The 20,134-nt window shown below is 41.8% G+C and overlaps 1 protein-coding gene across 1 annotated transcript; it reads right to left on the bottom strand.

Moving 5' to 3' along the window:
- Positions 1–16,938: 16,938 nt before the first annotated feature.
- TMEM229A (transmembrane protein 229A) lies at positions 16,939–19,835 on the bottom strand. Its single transcript, XM_023250529.2, has one exon. The coding sequence runs from the start codon at positions 19,408–19,410 to the stop codon at positions 17,812–17,814; it is 1,599 nt and encodes a 532-aa protein (XP_023106297.2). The 5' UTR covers positions 19,411–19,835; the 3' UTR covers positions 16,939–17,811.
- Positions 19,836–20,134: the final 299 nt, after the last annotated feature.

The raw sequence follows: 20,134 nt of genomic DNA on the forward strand, positions 1-20,134 counted from the left end.
TTAAACATCCATAGGATAAATCCAATCTTGGCGTAGAATACACATCTCTAAATAGCCTGACCCCTATTCCGGCCTTTTAAAAACAAATTTTTTTTTAAATGTTTATTTTGAGAGAGAGAGAGAAAGAGAGAGAGCACGCGCAAGTGGGGGAGGGGCAGAGAGAGAGGGAGACACAGAATCCGAAGCAGGCTCCAGCTGTCAGCATAGAGCCTGATGAGGGGCTCAAACTCAGGAGCTGTGAGCTCATGACCTACTGAACCACCCAGGCGCCCCCACCCCGATTCCAGTCTTACCCTGTAGCCACTCCTACCAGATTCCCTGCCTCTCTACCTCTGATGGGAGTGTCTCAGCTCTCCATTCCCATCCCAGTCAGGTGTCTTTCTATATGCTTGATGAAGGACAGAATTTGTTTGTGAGGGATGCAGCTACCTACTTCCTTGTGGTTATAGTGAAAGGGTACTTAATACCTACTCTCATCAATGAACTTGGAAGGACAGCATAATTCCAATCAGACTTTAAAGGAAGTCTTAACAAGCGTGGAATTTTGAGATAAAGAAATGTATCATTTATGCAGGTTTCCTTTGTTTTAAGCCTAATCCCAATAGGTAAAAAATATACTTAAAAGTATCTATTTTTTTATATGAAATTTATTGTCAAATTGGTTTCCATACAACACCCAGTGCTCATCCCAACAGGTGCCCTCTTCAATACCCCTCACCCACCCTCCCCTTCCTCCCACCTCCCCATCAACCCTCAGTTTATTCTCAGATTTTAAGAATCTTATGATCTTATGATCTTAAGATCTTATGGTTTGGCTCTCTAACTTTTTTTTTTCCTTCCCCTCCCCCATGGTCTTTGGTTAAGTTTCTCAGGATCCACATAAGAGTGAAAACATATGGTATCTGTCTTTCTCTGTAGGACTTATCTCACTTAGCATAACACTCTCCAGTTCCATCCATGTTCCTACAAAAGGCCATATTTCCTTCTTTCTCATTGCCACGTAGTATTCCTTTGTGTATATAAACCACGATTTCTTTATCCATTCATCAGTGGATGGACCTTTAGGCTCTTTGCATAATTTGGCTATTGTTGAGAGTGCTGCTATAAACATTGGGGTACAAGTGCTCCTATGCATCAGCACTCCTGTAACCTTTGGGTAAATTCCTAGCAGTGCTACTGCTGGGTCATAGGGTAGGTCTATTTTTAACTTTTTGAAGAACCTCCACACTGTTTTCCAGAGCAGCTGCACCAGTTTGCATTCCCACCAACAATGCAAGAGGGTTCCCGTTTCTCCACATCCTCTCCAGCATCTATAGTCTCCTGATTTGTTCATTTTAGCCACTCTGACTGGCATGAGGTGATATCTGAGTGTGGTTTTGATTTGTATTTCCCTGATGAGGAGCGACGTTGAGCATCTTTTCATGTGCCTGTTGGCCATCCGGATGTCTTCTTTAGAGAAGTGTCTATTCATGTTTTCTGACCATTTCTTCACTGGATTATTTGTTTTTCGGGTGTGGAGTTTGGTGAGCTCTTTATGGATTTTGGATACTAGCCCTTTGTCCGATACGTCATTTGCAAATATCTTTTCCCATTCCGTTGGTTGACTTTTAGTTTTGTTGATTGTTTCCTTTGCCGTGCAGAAGCTTTTTATCTTCATGAGGTCCCAATAGTTCATTTTTGCTTTTAATTCCCTTTCCTTTGGAGATGTGTCAGGTAAGAGATTGCTGCAGCTGAGGTCAGAGAGATTTTTTTCCTGCTTTCTCCTCTAGGGTTTTGATGGTTTCCCGTCTCACATTCAGGGCCTTTATCCATTTTGAGTTTATTTTTGAGAATGGTGTAAGAAAGTGGTCTAGTTTCATTCTTCTGCATGTTGCTGTCCAGTTCTCCCAGCACCATTTGTTAAAGAGACTGTCTTTTTTCCATTGGATGTTCTTTCCTGCTTTGTCAAAGATGAGTTGGCCATACGTTTGTGGGTCTCGTTCTGGTGTTTCTATTCTATTCCATTGGTCTATGTGTCTGTTTTTGTGCCAATACCATGCTGTCTTGATATTACAGCTTTGTAGTAGAGGCTAAAGTCTGGGCTTGTGATGCCTCCCGCTTTGGTCTTCTTCAATATTAAAAAGTATCTATTAAGAAGGGCCTCTGGGCATTGGAATTAAGTTAGATGTGGCCCATGGGTGGTGGGGACAATGGGGAGGAAAGAGAAAAGTACTGTCTCCTACACAACAGAGAAGCCACAGCAAAGGCTGATGCTCTTGGTTAGTGTGGTTTATGGAATAATTTTTCATCCCTGATAAATCATAACTATATCTTCCTCTCTAGGGGTTCCTGGCTCAGTCCACTGAACAGCAGAGTCTTGATTTCAGCCCAGGTCATGATCCCAGGCTCATGGGATCAAGCCCTGCTTTGGGCTCTGCCTTCAGCATGAAGCCAGCTTGGGATTCTCTCTCTCTCCCTCTGCCCCTCTCCCCTCTAGCTCACACCCTCTATCTCACTCTTTCTCTAATAAATAAAGTGAAAAAAAATTAAATCTCCCTCTCTAATTCGAAGCCAGTTTTTAAAGGGAAGTGAATTGAAGAGTTAGTTTACACACTTATATGTTCAATTTACAATTTATCTACACAATCTCCCTGCACAAATTTTGTATCACCATTTATTTGCTCAATAAAGGAAGACTTCAAGGAGGACTGAGCACAAAAAGACAAGATTAATCTAAACCTCCATTTATCTGGATGCCAATAGGGACTGACCCCACAGGAGAAGGTCATTCGTTAATCAAACAGTAACTGATCACGGTGGGGCCCAAGTATTTGGTACCATATCTAGCTGAGTAAATTCTACAGACAACACCTAAGAGGGAGAAGGGGGCAGGGAGAATAGATGGCCAACAGAGGAAAGCCTTTAAAAAGAAAGAGATTAAGGGTATTGGGTAGGGGGATGGGCTAAATGGGTGAAGGGCATTAAGGGGGGCACTTGTTGGGATGAGTACTGGGTGTTACATGTAAGTGGTGAATCACTAGATTCTATTCCTGAAATCATTATTACACTATATGTTAACTAACTTGGATTTAAATTAAAAAAAAAAAATGTGGTAAACTACTGATGTATACCAAAAAAAAAAAAAAAAAAAAAAAAAAAGAAGGAAGGAAGAAAGAAAGAAAGAAATGAAAATATCAACAACAACAACAAAAAGAGATTAGGAGATTATGGGACTCTAAAAAAGCACCATCAGATATAGGGAAGGACATCCTATTGTTTCCGAACACTGATGGGCTTTCTTTACACCTTCTCCTTTCACTCTAGTCCCATACACCCACTGATAAGTGAAACTTGCACTTACACTCCTTTCCTTCTAGTGCACAAAATCTTATATTTGTGTTTTTTTTTTTATTAAAAAAATTTTTTTTTTTCAACATTTATTTATTTTTGGGACAGAGAGAGACAGAGCATGAATGGGGGAGGGGCAGAGAGAGAGGGAGACACAGAATTGGAAACAGGCTCCAGGCTCTGAGCTATCAGCCCAGAGCCCGACGCGGGGCTCGAACTCACGGACCGCGAGATCGTGACCTGAGCCGAAGTTGGACGCTTAACCAACCGAGCCACCCAGGCGTCCCCAAAATCTTATATTTGAATTTCAACGTTTTGGTTTCCTAAGAGCTTTACGATAAGTTAATACAGAGGATTTTGCTTTAATTTCAAGCTTATACAGTTTATTTTTTTCATTCTTTTATCCTCCCAGGTTCATAAGGAGCATAAGAAATGCAGTGGTAAGAAGAGCTTCTATAATGCTAAGCTCAGGTCAGACATGCAGCTGTATCTCCACCTGAAACCACTGCCTGTTTTGTGTGACAGTTTTGTTTAGATAAAGCCACAATTTAGAGCACCAAGCTCTTCCAAAAAACAGTGTATGAAGACTGGAAATTGCAGAAGTGTATTGCTGACACTTACATGAAAGAAACTTACAGAAATTCCCACAAAAGAGAAGAAAAAATTATCATGGATATTAAATAATGAATAAACATAAAGTAAGGATGATACCTTGTGTTTATAGCTCAACGCAACTATAAAACTGAAACACATCTATACATTAATATAAAGCAAACCACAAAACAATAACAAAAAATAATTTAATATGATGGATGATATAGCTTTGCTGAAAGTCAACTGCAGGTATTGGGTCTATAATGGGAAGATGTAGCTCCTGATATTGTCCTCTAAGTTTAGCCCTTTTAGTGTAGATATTGAGCGGTATGGACACTGGGGTTAGGGAGATAATGTAGAAGATTCTTATAGTACATTCATTCCTGTTCCCTCTGGAGGCTGAGGGAATAGAAAGGAATTAATGCAAATGACAAGTTCAGAGGAGTTTCTTGACTTTCTTGACCCCTCACTGCACATAAGGTATGCAAGAAGGAGGAATCCAAGCCACTCCTAAAGTTTGAGAAGCTGTTTGAATACTATTGAAATCGCGGGCAAAAGCCATGCTTTTCTTGCAGAGTTACCAACAGTAAGATGATCAGAGTGAACCATGGCATAGGCTGACTGTTAGTTGATATATTTAGGGCAACCTTTTCCCAAGTGTATTTTGTGAGAGGCCAAAACACAAAACAAATGTTCTGTTGGCCCGCACTGTTACAGAGTAGAGTTGACTATCAAATTATTTATCAACATTTATCTGCTTTAGTGAATGCGCCTATTCAAGAAAGTTTGGTATTGGAAAAGAAAGTGGTTTTGTAGAAAGGCCATTTTGAATAGCTCACTTCAAGCGCTGACCTTTTCCACTTTGAGAAGTTTCTATTGACCTCCTGAAATGATTTGGGGGCAGTAAGTTGACCCTTGACAGAATTTCTTACCATTAAATTAAACATATTAGCTCCAAAATATGATTTGTGTTGTAAAGTTTAAAAATCTGGAATTTATTTATCTGTGAAGATTCCACCTAGCTGCCTCAACAAGAAGTTTTCACTCAGACTATTTCTAGTGTTTTGGGAAGGCTGATAACTTTTAACACCAAGGGTGACTCAGAGGATGTGTCCCCTTACTGTACTGTGCTTTAATTGAAGAAAGAACATACTGAACATTTAAGCTGCAAACAGTTCCTAGGAGATCACCTTTCCTTCTGATATTGTGTCTAAATTGCCTGATTTGCACGCAGCTTCCAAAGTAATATATGATTTTCTGGATTAAAAAACATTCTTTCCTTTGGCTAAAAAAACCAAAATACCTTGTTATTTATGTTTTCGATTTTATGCCATCAAAAGCAAAGCATCACGTTGGCAAGCATATCTGGAGTTATTTATAGATCATCTAGAAATAATATTAGGAATTCATGTTTCTGAAATGGAAATGAACACCCTATAGACTTAACGGAAATGTGATTACCCAGCAAAATTGTAATACATTGAAAACTGATTTTGTACTCTCGAATACCATTGGTCAACTGTTTTAAACACCAAGCTTAAAATATATTGTATGAAATTAAGTGAATTGGCTCTGAGTAGCATTGCCCTTTAAAGCCTCTGTGTCAACTTGCAGAAAGTCCTGGAGACACAGTGTCTGCGATCCAATGTTTCCAGACAGCTAATTTTCTGGGTAACAAGTAGACTCTGGAGAAAAAAAGTAAAAATGGGGAGGTGCTCACTTAGAAATCTGTGTATAAATACTAAGAAAGGTTAAGATTAGGCATGGACAAAATAGAACTTATCTCTAGAGAGAATAAAAGCCAGTGATGATTGATTTATGTAACTATGGAGGGATTAAGCAAACAAGATCGTCCTTTTTTCAGAGTCTTCCCCCCGCCCCCCGAAAAGTCATACTGCCTTGGACTTTCTGAGAGACTGATGTGTTGCTTAAAAAAATGCTGAAATGGAGTTTCATTCCTGTTCCTGAGTAGCTGGGTGGCAGATAGATTTCAATGATTTCATCTATGAGCTGTAGATTAATAATAATAGTAATAACAACAACCACCACCATACAGGGTCATTGTGAGAATTAAGAGAGAATATATGCCATGGACTGGATTTATCCACCTCCCCCCCTCCCCCCACCTTAAGTTAATATGTTGAAGCCCTAACCCCCCATGTAACTATATCTGGAAATAGGGCCTTCAGGGAGGTAATTAAACTTAAATGTGGTCATAAGGTTAGGACCCGATCTTGAAAGGATTAGTGTCCTTATAAAAAGAGACAACAGAGTCCTTGCTCTCTCTCTGGCACGTGAGGACACAGTGAGAAGGCAGCTATTTGCAAGCCAGGAAGAGACCTCTCACTAGAAGCCAATCCTGCTGGACTTCTAGCCTCCAGAACAGAGACAGTGAATTTCTTCTGTTGTTTAAGCCAACCAGTCTATGGTGTTTTGTTACGGCAGCCAGAGCTGACAAATACAATAAGGCAGGGTTATCAAGGGGAGGACCCATGTCAGACTTGCTTGGTTTTTTAATACCAGAGCATTCTCAGTGCCCTTTCTATAGTAGATACTCAATAAATTTTTACTGAACGAACGAGTACACAACTGAATCAAAATTACAAAAGTTAATCAATAGACAAGCATTTGAATTCTCTTTGAGTAGAACTGGTTTCAGATGCTTTCTCTGGGTTCTTTATTGTATTGCATAGATTGGGCAGCAGGTACATTTCGTGTAATGCCAATCTGGGTTCTTTTTCCTTCTCTACCTGTCCCTTTTCCTTCACCTCCTCCGTTTTCCTCCACTTACCTAGGTAGGTTTTTAGAGAATGCAGCTTGGGATCCAGACTGCCTGGGTCCAAATCCTGGCTCTACTGCCTGCGGCCTCAGGCAAGATGTTTAACTCCTGCATGTGCCAGGAATAGCATATGTAAAAATGCAGATTATTACAGTACCTATGATTGGGTTGCTGTGGAAATTAAACAAACTGATACATGTCATGCTTAGAAAACAAATGGTGAGGGAAGCCTGGGTGGCTCAGTCGGTTAAGCATCTGACTTCTGCTCAGGTCATGATCTCACGGTTCATGAGTTTAAGCCCCGCATCAGGCTCTGTGGTGACAGCTCAAAGCCTGGAGCCTGCTTCAGATTCTGTGTCTCCCTCTCTCTCTGCTCCTCCCCCACTCACACTCTTGTCTGTCTGTCTCTCTCTCACAAATACATAAACATTAAAAAAAATTAAAAAAAAGAAAACAAATGGTGAGCTCTCATCAAGGTTGGTAGTTATCAGTTATTCCTAATCATGCTGTAATAAGACCTTATATGCCTTTCCTCTTTTGTACCTTCAATCTCTGTCCTGGTTCCTTCCCACCAACATTTTATATATGCAAAAACATCCCAATTTAGAAGATCAAAATTGTTCCTTGAGCCCTTACCCCTCTTTGGCTACAGGCCAGTCCTTTCCCTCTACGTTATAGCCACTTTTAAGACAAGTCACATATGCCATTGTCATCATTTTCCCAAGCTGCACTCAGTATATTTCAGTTGAACATCCTCCTATCCCTGCCTATACTCCCCCATCCTGAATATCTTGGAATACAATGGTCATTGATTCTGTTTTTCATTTGCTTTAATTTCAAGTGGAGTTGGATACCAAACATATCTTCCTTCTCCTTCTCTCTTCTGTTGTTGGCCAGACCCCATTCTTTGGCTCTCCTGCCTATCTGACCATTTGTCCCTCCATCTCTTGAAGGTTTCTTCTTTACACTGGCTTTCAGACGTCCTCAAGGCTCTGAGTCTACATTCACTTCACGGCCAACTGCATCCGTACCTCTCCCTCTACCTGCACAACCATCCTATCACCACACTCTGTCTGTTGAGCCTCTTCAATGTCTCTCAGATTTATGCATGTAAATCCATCTCCACCATCCGTCCTGGCGCAGCCCACCATATACCCCTCGCTGTTTTTATATTACAGCCTCATAACTGGGTTTTTCTACCTTTCATCTTGTCCTCTCTTGGTTTTCATTCAAAAATGCAGAGTGGATCAGTTCTTTGTCTGCTTAAATCCTCTAAGTAACTTGTCAACACCCTCAGGAAATGATCCCCCTCCTCTAATGTACCCACAAGGTTTCCAGACCTGCCTTCTGCCCACCTTTCTGACGTCAGCCCTCACTCACCCCTCTACTATTCTCCTAATCCAGATTCCATGGGTTTTGAGTTACTCAGTGTTCTGATACTCACTTTTGCCAGGACTTTGAGCATCCTAGACCGTCTTCCTAGAGTCTCCCCACTACGCTTTCCAGTCTAGGTGGCTTCCCTGTTATTTCCTCCAACAGCATCTTTCTGTAACACAAACTTTTGTTTTCAAATCTGTATTCTTTGCTCCATAAGAAAGAGAATTATCTATGTCTTATTTACCTTTTAACACAATACACATTTAAGTATTTGTTGAATAGGTGAATGAATGAATTCTCCTCAATTTTCCTTATGCTCGTTTTTAATCCTTTGGTCCAAATATTTTGATCTGTATGATAGTTAATTTTATGTGTCAGCTTGACTGAGCCAAGGATGCCTGGGTATCTGGTCAAGTATTCTGAGCATTTCAGTGAGGGTGTTTGGGGATGAATTTAATATTTAAATCAATAGACGGGGTAAAGCAGATTGTCCTTCCTAATGTGGTTGGGCCTCATCCAGTCAGTTGAAGGCCTGAATAGAACAAAAAGACTGACCTTCTCTAAATAAGAGGAAATTCTTCTTGCCTCACTGCTTTCTAGCTGGGACATTGGTATTTTCTTGTCTTCAGACTCAAATTGAAGCATCAGCTCTTCCTGGATCTTAAGCATGTCAGTCTTGAACTGAAACTATACTATTGATTCTCGTGGTTCTTAGGCCTTTGGGCTCAAACTAGAACTTGTAATATTGCTTGGGCTGGGTCTCCAGCCAGCAGACTCACCTTGCAGGTCTCAGGACTTGTCAGCTTCCATAACTGTGTGATCCAATTCTTATAATAAACCTCTTTGTCTATCTATCTATCATCTATCTATATCTATCTATCTAGATATAGATCTCCTATTGGCTCTGTTTCTCTGAAGAACCCTGACTGACAATCTGCCAATAATATTTGGCGTTGGAAATACAGCAAGAAGTGAATCAGATACAAAGATAATAAAACCTAAATGTTTACCACCTGCCACTAGCAGCAATTTTCTAAATATTACTAATTTTGAATTTATTTATTTATTTATTTATTTATTTATTTATTTATTTTTGAGAGAGAGGGAGAAAGCGTAAGTCGGGGAGGGGCAGTGAAAGGGAGAGAGAGAATCTTAAGCAGGATCCATGCTGCCAGTGGCAAACCCAACACGGGGCTTGATCCCATGAACTGAGATCATGATCTGAGCCTAAACCAAGAATCGGGTGCTTAACCGACTAAGCCACCCAGGCACTCCTGAATTTTATTTTTTATTTTCATTCAAAAGTTGCCAAAATCCAGAAGGTCATCGTCAAAAACAGTGAAAATCAAGAGCCATCAATAAGCTGCAAATTGAGCACATCAGTCTTTAGGGAAGTGTCCTGCATTAATACATATACTACCTGTGAGTTCATGTGCACATCAGTTGTTTTTAATTCATATTTCCAAAAGAACATTTCAAACTTATGTTCTCTGAACAGCCTACAAGTTTTAAAAATCTATAATGTAGCTAAAGCCTCTTATAAATTTTTTTTTCAATGTTTATTTATTTTTGGGACAGAGAGAGACAGAGCATGAACGGGGGAGGGGCAGAGAGAGAGGGAGACACAGAATCGGAAACAGGCTCCAGGCTCTGAGCCATCGGCCCAGAGCCTGACGCGGGGCTCGAACTCAGGGACCGCGAGATCGTGACCTGGCTGAAGTCGGACGCTTAACCGACTGCACCACCCAGGCGCCCCTAAAGCCTCTTATAAAGAACCACCTGAGTTCTGCACTTGACAAAAGTAGTTGCTGAATAGAAGAGGGAAAAATTGAGAGATTAAGCAACTCCTATCTTTTTTCTAGGCACATGGTAAGTCTTGTGTATGTTCCATAAATTAATGTCCTGTTGAAATCCCAGTTGCCACCTGGCACATTCCTGATTCCTGTTGCCACTATTGAATTGTCTGGCATGAGAATTCAGATAAGTTCATCATCACACCAACAAAATCTGAGCACCTGCTCTGTGCTAGGTTCTTTGCTAGGTGGGGAGAAAACATGAAGAATAATATATGCCTGCTCTTGAAAGAAGAGTAGGAACATAGAAAGAATGAAGAAAATGAAGAGCGAATTCAATGGTAGATTTTCTGGTCTTTACTCTATTTGTCTTCATTTCTTTCTCACTCACCTTTTTTTATAAATTTTTTTTCAACGTTTTTTTATTTATTTTTGGGACAGAGAGAGACAGAGCATGAACGGGGGAGGGGCAGAGAGAGAGGGAGACACAGAATCAGAAACAGGCTCCAGGCTCCGAGCCATCAGCCCAGAGCCTGACGCGGGGCTCGAACTCAGGGACCGCGAGATCGTGACCTGGCTGAAGTCGGACGCTTAACCGACTGCGCCACCCAGGCGCCCCTCTCACTCACCTTTAAGACAAATCATGGTGTTTGGGAATAGCACAGATCCATGCCAATTATTTTTATACCAATGTGCAGGTGCATAAAGGGATCACTGGCCAAATGGCAGTTTACAGGAAAGAGATTTAGGGTATTTAGATACATGAAAATACAGTTGGAACAATAAAGTGGTCTGAGCTGCTAAAAAAGCTAACAGTGTTTAATGTTGTTCCCATTTGCAGAAATAAAGTGTCCTGATCAAAATAGGCAATAATTTCCCAATTGTGTACTTTATTATCTATTGCTGAAAGATTTTGGATATTTAGCCTGGAGTAAAACAATTAAAACACATCTGGGAACTTTCTTCAAACCTTTGGTCCTCTTCTATGAATGACAAATTGGAAAAATGTGTGAAAATGACATGTGTGTCTTATTGTTAAGAACTTTCCAGCAACTGAAACTACAGAACGAAGAAATGGATTGGCCTGGGAGATCTGAGTAAGTACAATAATCTCTATCACTGGATGTGAGCAAGAATACAGTGGAAGGACACCTGTAAAAGATGATTTAGAAGGAATTATTCTATTGCTTGGGAGTTGAATTAGATGACTTTTAGTTCTCTCCTCGAGCTTTGAAGTTCCATGATTTCAGATTTTAGTAAGTTGTAGACTGTTTACCTATCCCATGGGTAGACACTCCAAAGGCACATTATTGAAATTCTTATAGCATGTCCAATAATATCATTACACATGCACACAAAATCAATTCAGAAATTTTGTTGAATAATTATTAACGCAATAAAGGGTACACTTTGGTACTCGATCATACCTACGGCATGTGGTATTTCACAAGCTTAGCTTTTTCTTTGTAATTCAAATTGTACGTGATATAAAGACTAAGAATACCGTTTATAATCTGAATTACTTTAGCCACAGAAAAATAATCCATGGGCTCTCTATCCCTTCCACTGTATCTTCTATTTCTGTCTTTTTTATCCTTTTGTTTCTGTCTTGTTTTGTTTGTTGAAAATATCATCATTACGAGTAAGTGCAATGATAGATTTTGTTAAATGCTTGCTTTTAAGTACTTGGGATCTGAGTACTTGCTCCAATGTACCCCAGGGAACGCTTTCATTTATTTTATCTTCCTGTCCATTCATTGTTTCTAATAAAAGGTTAAGACCAAAATAGTTCTCCTTCAGAAATGTACAAGAGCATATTTCATTTAACTTTGGTTCATAAAAGTTAGTGGAAATAACTACTATGATGTAAACTTTCTGCATATTCTTCTCAATGTTATTTTTCTCCAACAACAACTACTTTTCAAATACTTAAAGTTCTGAATCTGAGATCCTGTGAGACTAGCTCAATTTTTATCATGGATATTAATAGTATGTTAATAAAATATCTCAGATGTAATATAAATGCCTGTTGGAATCCCATCAAAAGTGGGGCTAGTTCTCTCTTTAATATATAATTTTCTTTTTTTGATTGGGACAGTTGATCTATGACATCTTTCATCCTTCCTGGCTAGCTACTTGCTTCTGTGACTCCTTTGGCCTCTCAGTTTCTTTCTTTTCATTTATTTTTAGTTTTTTAAATATTTATTTATTTTTGAGAGAGAGAGAGAGAGAGAGAGAGAGAGAGAGAGAGAGAGAGAAAGCATGAGTCAGCAAGGGGCAGAGAGAGAGGAAGACACAGAATCTGAAGCAAGCTCCAGGCTCTGAGCTGTCAGTACAGAGCCCGTGGCGGGGCTTGAACCCACAAACCATGAGATCATGACCTGAGCCAAAGTCGGATGCTTAACCGACTGAGCCACCCAGGACCCCCTCAATTCCTTTCTTCATGCAGCTGTTTAGGTCAGTCAGAGGAAGCTACCAGGAAACCCCCTGGATGTCCCTACCAGTTGACATCCTGAGCAACAACCAAAGACAAGACTTTTTCTGGGTCCAACCAGATCGAGACACCAGTGAACCAAGCAGGGTCCCTTACTATTTAATCTTCTACTCCTCTACCTGAAGGCAATGTTTCTTTTTTTCTTCTTTTTCTGAAGTAATGTCAATTACTGTCAAAGTTCTCAAAGCCCAGCTGCTTAGACTCTGTGAAGGAAGCATCATTAGAAAAGATATAAGACCATATGTATCACGATGAAAGAATGAAACATTGATTATTTTTTAATGATGAGAAAATAGTCTTATAAAATGTTTCATTGCAATACACCAGCAGGATGAGTGATCTATAGCTCCTGAAAGCTTTGAAAAGCCTTGTTCCTTCACTGATAGACAGTGAGGTTTATCAGCTCAGCTGTTGACAGCTTACCCCGTATTCGGTCTTTGCATGAAAAACATAATTAATACTGCCTTGAATAGTCCAAGCTGAGTTGAGAAACCATCTGTCAGAGATGTTGTCAGAAATTCCTGCCTTGGATGGAAGGCTGGATGTTATTAACCCTTATGGTTTCTTTCAACCCTTGATTCTCCTTAATCATGATAAAGATACATTTTTTCTAAATGGGAAAGTTGGTCCATGTGATGTTTTGATTCTAATGGAATTGTTAAAAGATGAAAATAAAATCTTTCTGTAAGTCAAAGATCATTCCCTTACTCTCACCCTCTCTTTCTCTCTAACGATTGTCTAAGAATTGACCATTTCTGCAGAGAAATTTAAAAATTGAGGGAAAAAAGTCTTTGTGTTTATATCATCTTTGTATTAAGAGAAAAAATCTCTAGGGGAAAACTTGTCTATACTCATCCCAGGTTAATTTATAATTTGGGGTGCTAGTGTCTGGAAAGCCACTGCCTATGTGACAGCTTCATGCTTCAATGTTAAAAATCAGAATGGGGCCAATTCTAGTGAATAGAGGTCCACACAAACAGTTGCTGTTTTTGTTGGTTCCTCTGGTACCAAGTCTAAGAATAGGAAAAAAAAAAAACTGGCAACACAACAGAAACCATCTTTTCCTTCAGCATAAACTGAGGCATGTGTTTGATGGAGGGAGGGGAAGAGTGTTTCTTCTTACTTTCCTTCAGTAAAGGAGCTTAGTTCCATTAAGCAATGTTGGAAAATATATTGGAGATAGTATACTTAAAATTAATTTAAAAGGTAACGTCTTTTTAATGCCTTTTAATATAAACAAAAATTGATTTTATTAAAATGCTTTCAGATATTACGATACAATGATTTATCACTCCAAGTCTGGAGCATAACTTCCTTTCCAAGTATATTGATTTTTAAATGTATTTGGGAAGTGGGAAAAGAACCAGAACAGTCTACCAAAATTCTTCACTCTCGCACTTAAACAGAACCAGGTCCATTACGTTAATGGAGTCTATTTCAAAACAGTACAGAAAAATTATTTTTTCAAAAGGATAGAATTAACAACTAGAAGTGTTTCTTAAACAACAAAGGACAGGTCATACTTTTCTAAGCTGTGTTTTGCTGAGTTGAAACATGAAATGTCAAACATTGATAATGTTCAAAGTTAAGTACACTGAGTCATTGAAATGTCTGAAATGTTGAAATGGATTATCAATGTTATTGGAGTCTTTACAGAACCTAGAAACTTCTATGTTCATTGTTAACATGAAAAATGTAAAAGGTTCTATTTCTCTCTTTAGATTCAGTGCCTAGATAGAATTGACTTAAAATTTAAAGCACTTTTAGAAGAAAATTTCAGGGCTGTAGAAGTTAAATATGGGGCAAAAACCATACTTGTCACTTTCCCCCCATGTTGTCTGTTAAGGACTTAATAGATGCTAAGGTGTTTAACTGAACTCAGAATAAATGTCTCTGCAAAAAATTGAATTTTAATTGTTGGGCTGTTTAGCTCTTACAGTGATGCTCATTCAGAACGCTATGTTAAATATGTAGCAGTAATTGTATGTGTTTTTCCTAGCTTGTGATATAAGATATTATGTCTTTTGGTGTAGTATTCTTATATCAAGATTATCTGACTTCAAATAAAGAACTCATTTCAGAGTGCTGCTTGAATATAAAGACTATCATCTGAGGATTAGAACTAGGCTGATTTTCAGTTATGCATCTTGGTATTCGCTCCATTGTTATTTTCCAGGGAATAAAAGGGTAACATGAAAAAGCGAATTTGTTACTGGTGCCTGGCTTTGATGCGTCTTCCCCTGCACCTGTTAGTGGAAGGGAAGAGCGATACAAATTGTAAGGTGAAATCCACAGAAGATCCAAAATCCGAGGGGTCCGTAGAAAGAGGCATGACAGTGTTGCTGTTACGAACAGATGCTGGAGTAAGGTGTACTTGGATTCAAGTCTAAATATTCAATAGTTGTATGTATGACTTGGGCAGTTACTTAAACTCTGCAGTTTGGAGTTTCAGGGTCTTCATTTGTAAGAGGAGATTTGCTAGAGGTTTAAGTACGTGTGTGTGTGTGTGTGTGTGTGTGTGTGTGTGTGTATACATATATATGTATATAAATCTACACTTAAGATGTACATAATATTTTATATGTATGTATTATTTTATATATGGGTACACATTTACTTAAGATTATATATATCTTACTTAAAACTATATATATTTACTTCAGATTATATATATCTACTTAAGATGTATATATGATATACATTCATTTAAGATATATACATGGATATATACATATATTTACTTCAGATTTTATATATGTAATAGAGCAACAACATCTTGGCAGGTGGTGTTACTTAAATACTATTATATTGACCTGTCACTTCTATAGCTGAACTGCTAATAAGTTAACAGAATTGATTGATGTGATGGTTCTTTCCCTGTTTTTTCTTTGAAGTTTCAGTTACAGCAAAATGTCAATTAAGAAATTGAGTAAACATGTAATGAGATGCCCTACAGCAAGGTGCTGAGTTAATAGTCAGAATAATCACTTCTTGAATACATATGAATGAAGTCTTTGTAGAACTAGCCGGAGGGGCTGTTAATGGGCTTTTGTTTTAGCGATGATGGATTGATATTCCAGGGATAGGCCTGATGGGAACCCTCCTGGCCACTGCCTCTCATTGCCTAGTACTAAAACAGTAGCCTTGCAAAGAAGTATAGCCTCAAATTTATCAAAGCACTAAGCTTGAGATTCATAAGGACAGAGATTTTGTCTGTGTTGGGTTATTGCTGTATCTGCAGAATATAGACAAATGCTTTGCAAATAGTGGGTGCACAATAACTATTTCTTGAATGAACTGAATGAATGGAAACCTTGACCTTTTCTTTAAAAGAGGATTAACATGGGGTGCCTGAGTGGCTCAGTCGGCTATGCATCCAACTTCAGCTTGGGTCATGACCTAGAGGTTCATGAGTTCGAGCCCCATGTCAGGCTCTGTGCTGACAGCCTGGAACCTACTTCAGATTCTGTCTCCATCTCTCTGCCCCTCCCCTGCCGATGCTCTGTCTCTTTCTTTCTCAAACATAAAACACAAACAAATTTTTAAAATAGGATTAACAGGCTTTCTTTCTCACCTCTCGACAGATTTCTTACCCCAAGAATGCTGGTAAGCAGGAAAGCAGGGATGAGGAGCAGTAGAGTGCAGGAGAGGATATGAGTGCAAACCTGTACATTTAACAAGTATTCTAGAAGCCAAGGATGTGGTTAAACATTCACGGGAATGTGTGGTGTGGAGTGGTGCCACACTTCACTCAGATTCCGGTGTGTGTGTCACATTTGTCTTACAAATATTTTGCTCAGTTTCTGACTAACTTTAGTGTCCATACTTAACACTTTGTCCACGCCACGGCTTTCTGAAATCCTTTATGGCCAAGTGTCATAAGCTGACGCTTTTACTTTCTGCAAACACTTAGCTTACTTTCAACAGCTGCTCTTCAACTTTGACCAGCTAAAATATTCAGTGTGACACAATCCATTTCACAGGTAGGGTTGATTATCTTGCATGACTTATAAGTTACCTTGCAACCTCAGAGAATGGATTAAAAAATAACATTCTCAAAATTATTCCTGAAAACCATCTAAATACATATTCGTTTTTACTACCATAGCAAACATTTTCTGGAAACAGAAATAAGCCCCTTTCATAGTACAGATGAGCTAATAGTTTGAAGCAGAAACTATTCATTTGTACACACTGTAAGTTTTTCTAATTACCTTTGTAATAAAAACTGAGAAGGTATTAGTCATCCTTCGCTGAGCCACGCTCAATTCTACTTGTCTTTTCTCACTATAATAAAAACAACAAACCATTTTAAAGTACATTATTAATCGATTAGACATGATTTCTTAAAATGGTTTTTATCATCTCATTTAACTTTGGAGCTTCCAGACATTAATAACGAGTCACCATACAGCTATCACGGATTTATAATGCACATTACCACATCAAGGTTTGGCCCCAAAACTCTGTGGGCCCAGAAGCAAAAAGAAAGATGTTTACAAGTGAGCCGTGGCAGAAGTACGCTGAAAACACGTATCTGTGGTCACGGTAAACAATTAGGCCAAAGGCGAGTATAATGAACATTTAGGTTCATTTTATTCCAAGGAATCGTTTCTAGTCTTGAAGCTCCATGTAGCAAAAGTCCTTAGGGTTAGAACACTATTGAGTGGTATAACTTTGCTTGGACTTTGGGCATACAAGGTGAACATTTTACAACAAAAATTTACAGCCATAGATAACATAAAATCTAATCAATGTTAACACACTTGGCATTTAAGGCTAATCCACATTGGAAAACAATCATTTCCAGGATGGAGATCAAATATCTCAACACAGTGTCACCTGTCTGAGTTTAAAAATGTATCCATAGGATGTGTTTTCACATTTGTCAGTTTCTTTTTCACTTGTGTACTAGAGGGAGGCACTTTAAGAGCTATTAACTGTAGTTTTAGAAGTACAAGATACTGAGTTTCAGCAGGGATTGGTAAGTATGGCAAGGAATTAAAATGAAATTGGATTAAAAAGAAAGTAAACAAACCATTAAATCAGAAAATTTCGCCAAATCTTGTAAAGATCACTGATTTCTGATCTGAATAACCTCCTCACTTAAAAAAAAAAAATTAGTAGTTATCACCCACCTACGCCCCCAAAAGTGAACATACTACAGGTTCTGAAGTTAAGGTATAATGGTTTTACTGCTTGGGCTTGTAAGGGGTTTTCAATATTGACAAGCACTTTGTCTTGAGCAGTATTTTGAAATATTGTATTATTATGCATAGGTTCCAAAGTGTCATAAAAACTAAAGGGTCCAATAAAACCTATTGTAAGAATTTAGTAAAACGTATAAAAATTAAAAGGCTAAAAAAACCCAATCCGTTTTAAACGTGTAAAAGTAAATCGAATTGCTTCGTGGGAATCCGGTGACTTTTGTTTTGTTTTGTTTTGTCTCATTTGGTCGGTAGGTACTGCACCCGCCACAGCACGTTGGAGAGTAGGTCCTGGTACACACTAAGAAATATCCAACCAGGTAAATACATCAGGGTGATGAGGCCCATGAAATTGAGCGGGTAGTGAGAATAGTCCCAGGAACAAGCACCGCACATGCGGAGTCCCAGACCCCAGGACAACTCCCACACATAGACGAAGATCACGTAGATGGGCACCCGCTTCCAAGCGCTCCAGCCACGACTGCAGTGCAGGTGGAAGTAGAGCTTTTCCACCACAAAACTGCAGCTGCCATAAATAAAGAAGGACCAGAGCGACGTGTGGCCGCTGGTGGCCCCGTCTCCCTGCCCCAGTAAGTTAAAGAAGAAAGTGAAGAAGATCTCATCCAAAAAGCCGTGCATTCCGAAGAAAAGAAAGCGGAGCAGGTCCGGCAGCCCCTGACCGGAGGCTCCTCCGACGCCCCGAGTGTCTCGGGGTAGTCGCCTCCGGCCACCTGCAACCACAGGGGCCCGGGCGCCCAGAGGGGCGGGGGGCGCGCCGGGCCGATGCTGCGGCTGCTGCCGCTGCTCTGGCTGCCGCCGGTACCGCAAGCGCAGGAAGCGCTTCAGGAACACATGGCAGTGGTAGAGAGCCAGCACATACTGCAGCGCTAGGTCCAGTGTCCCCGGCGCCGCCGCACCCCGCGGTCCGCTGCGCAGGCCGAGCAGCAGCGCCTGGCCCGCCAGGGTCTGCAGCGCCACGTGGGCCGAGGGGTAGAGGAGAAAATTGAAGAGGAAGGCGCTGGGGCAGCGCCGCTGCTGCAGGTAGACCTTCTCCAGGGCGAAGTGGGTGAGCGAGTGCAGCAGGCAGCGGTAGGGCGAGGAGAAGCCCAGCATCCGGAGGTCCGGGCTGCTAGCGAAGCGCCGAACCGCGGACACGAGCACGTCCAGGGTGATCCCGTGCATCCCGTAGAAGTAGAGGCGCATCCAGGCGGGCAGCGCAGCGCCGTCCGCCGGCGCTTCAGCAGTGGACAGCGGCCCCGGGTTGCTGGAGGCAGCCTCGCCTCCCCGCCCGCCGGGGGCCCCCGGACGCCGCGCGGCGCCGCTTCTGCGCGCCCGACCCTCGCCGCCCGCATCGCTGCCCGCCATGGGCTCGGAGGGTGCCCGGGCGCCCGAGCCCGCGCCGTCGCCGCCGCCGCCGCCGCCGCTGCAGGGTGCGCGGAGCTGCGGGGCGGAGGAGCCGAGCCCCGCGCCGCCTCCCGGCCGCTGCCGGCCCCCGGGGGGCGCGCAGGGTGCTCCGTCCCGGCCGCGGCCCGGTGGCAGCCGCAGCTGGTGCGCCCCGGAGACGCGCGGGCCGCCCGGCTCGCGCAGTACCCCCGCCGCGGCCCCACTGCGCCCTGCCCTCCGGTCCCGGGTGAGGTGCAGCCGGCCGGCGCCCGCGCTCACTTTGCGCGGCCTAACGCGCGCCGCGGCCCGGCGAGGGGCGGTGGCGCTGGGGCTGCAAGGAGAAATGCGGAGGCTGCTACAAACCCCGTCTCCTCCGCGGCTCAGCCCCGCCGCCTCTGCTGCAGCCTCTTGAAGCGTGAAGCGAGCAGTGACACCCCTTCCACGGGCCCTCCCCATGCCCCTCTCCGCCTGTCTCAACCTCTCCCGCCTCGCAGTGCCCCCTCCCCGCTCCACCCTCCGAGCAGATCCCGCGGGGTCCGCAGGAGGAGAAGGCCAGGCCCTGCTTCTCCGCCCCCTTCCCCCGCGCTCTGCACCCAGGTCCCCAGTGGTGCAGGAGGCGTTTGCTGGGGCGGAGGCAGGAGCGGAGAAACACCTAACAGGTGTGACCGCGAGCTGATGGGCACTCTCTGTATCGCGGAAACCGGGGACAGGGCCTGGCTGGCAGAGGCCAATGGCCTAGTGCCACAAACCAGAGGCCGGGCCTGAGACCAAACTGTGGCGCTGTATATTTAATGTTCTAATTCAAAGCCAGCTGTGATCCAGCCACAAAGAATAAACACGAGTGGGTGGAAACTGTCATGCCAGGGACAGGCTCAACAAACCCGGGGGACAAGTCTCAGGTAGCAGGCTCAACAAACCAGCCGCAAAACCAGAGATAAGGTTAGTTGCCCAAGTGACTGAGCAAGTACCATGAAGAGAAATAATAATGTTGTTAAACAGCAGAGTTCAAATTTAAACATCTTCATGAGCAGTTACTATATACAAGATGCTAAACACACTGGGAAAATAGAAGGTTGTGAGATGTACTCTCCAAGAAGTGTATAATCTAGTTGATATGACAATAATCTATCATACATGTCACAGGGCTCCTGGATGGCTCAGTTGGTTAAGCGTCTGACTC

Source organism: Felis catus, chromosome A2 (genome assembly GCF_018350175.1).
Source record: "Felis catus isolate Fca126 chromosome A2, F.catus_Fca126_mat1.0, whole genome shotgun sequence".
NCBI lineage: Eukaryota > Metazoa > Chordata > Mammalia > Carnivora > Felidae > Felis > Felis catus.

Bases quoted from the DNA above. Each gene is read 5' to 3' on its own strand.
- TMEM229A (XM_023250529.2), bottom strand. From the start codon at position 19,410: ATGGGGAGGGCCCGTGGAAGGGGTGTCACTGCTCGCTTCACGCTTCAA.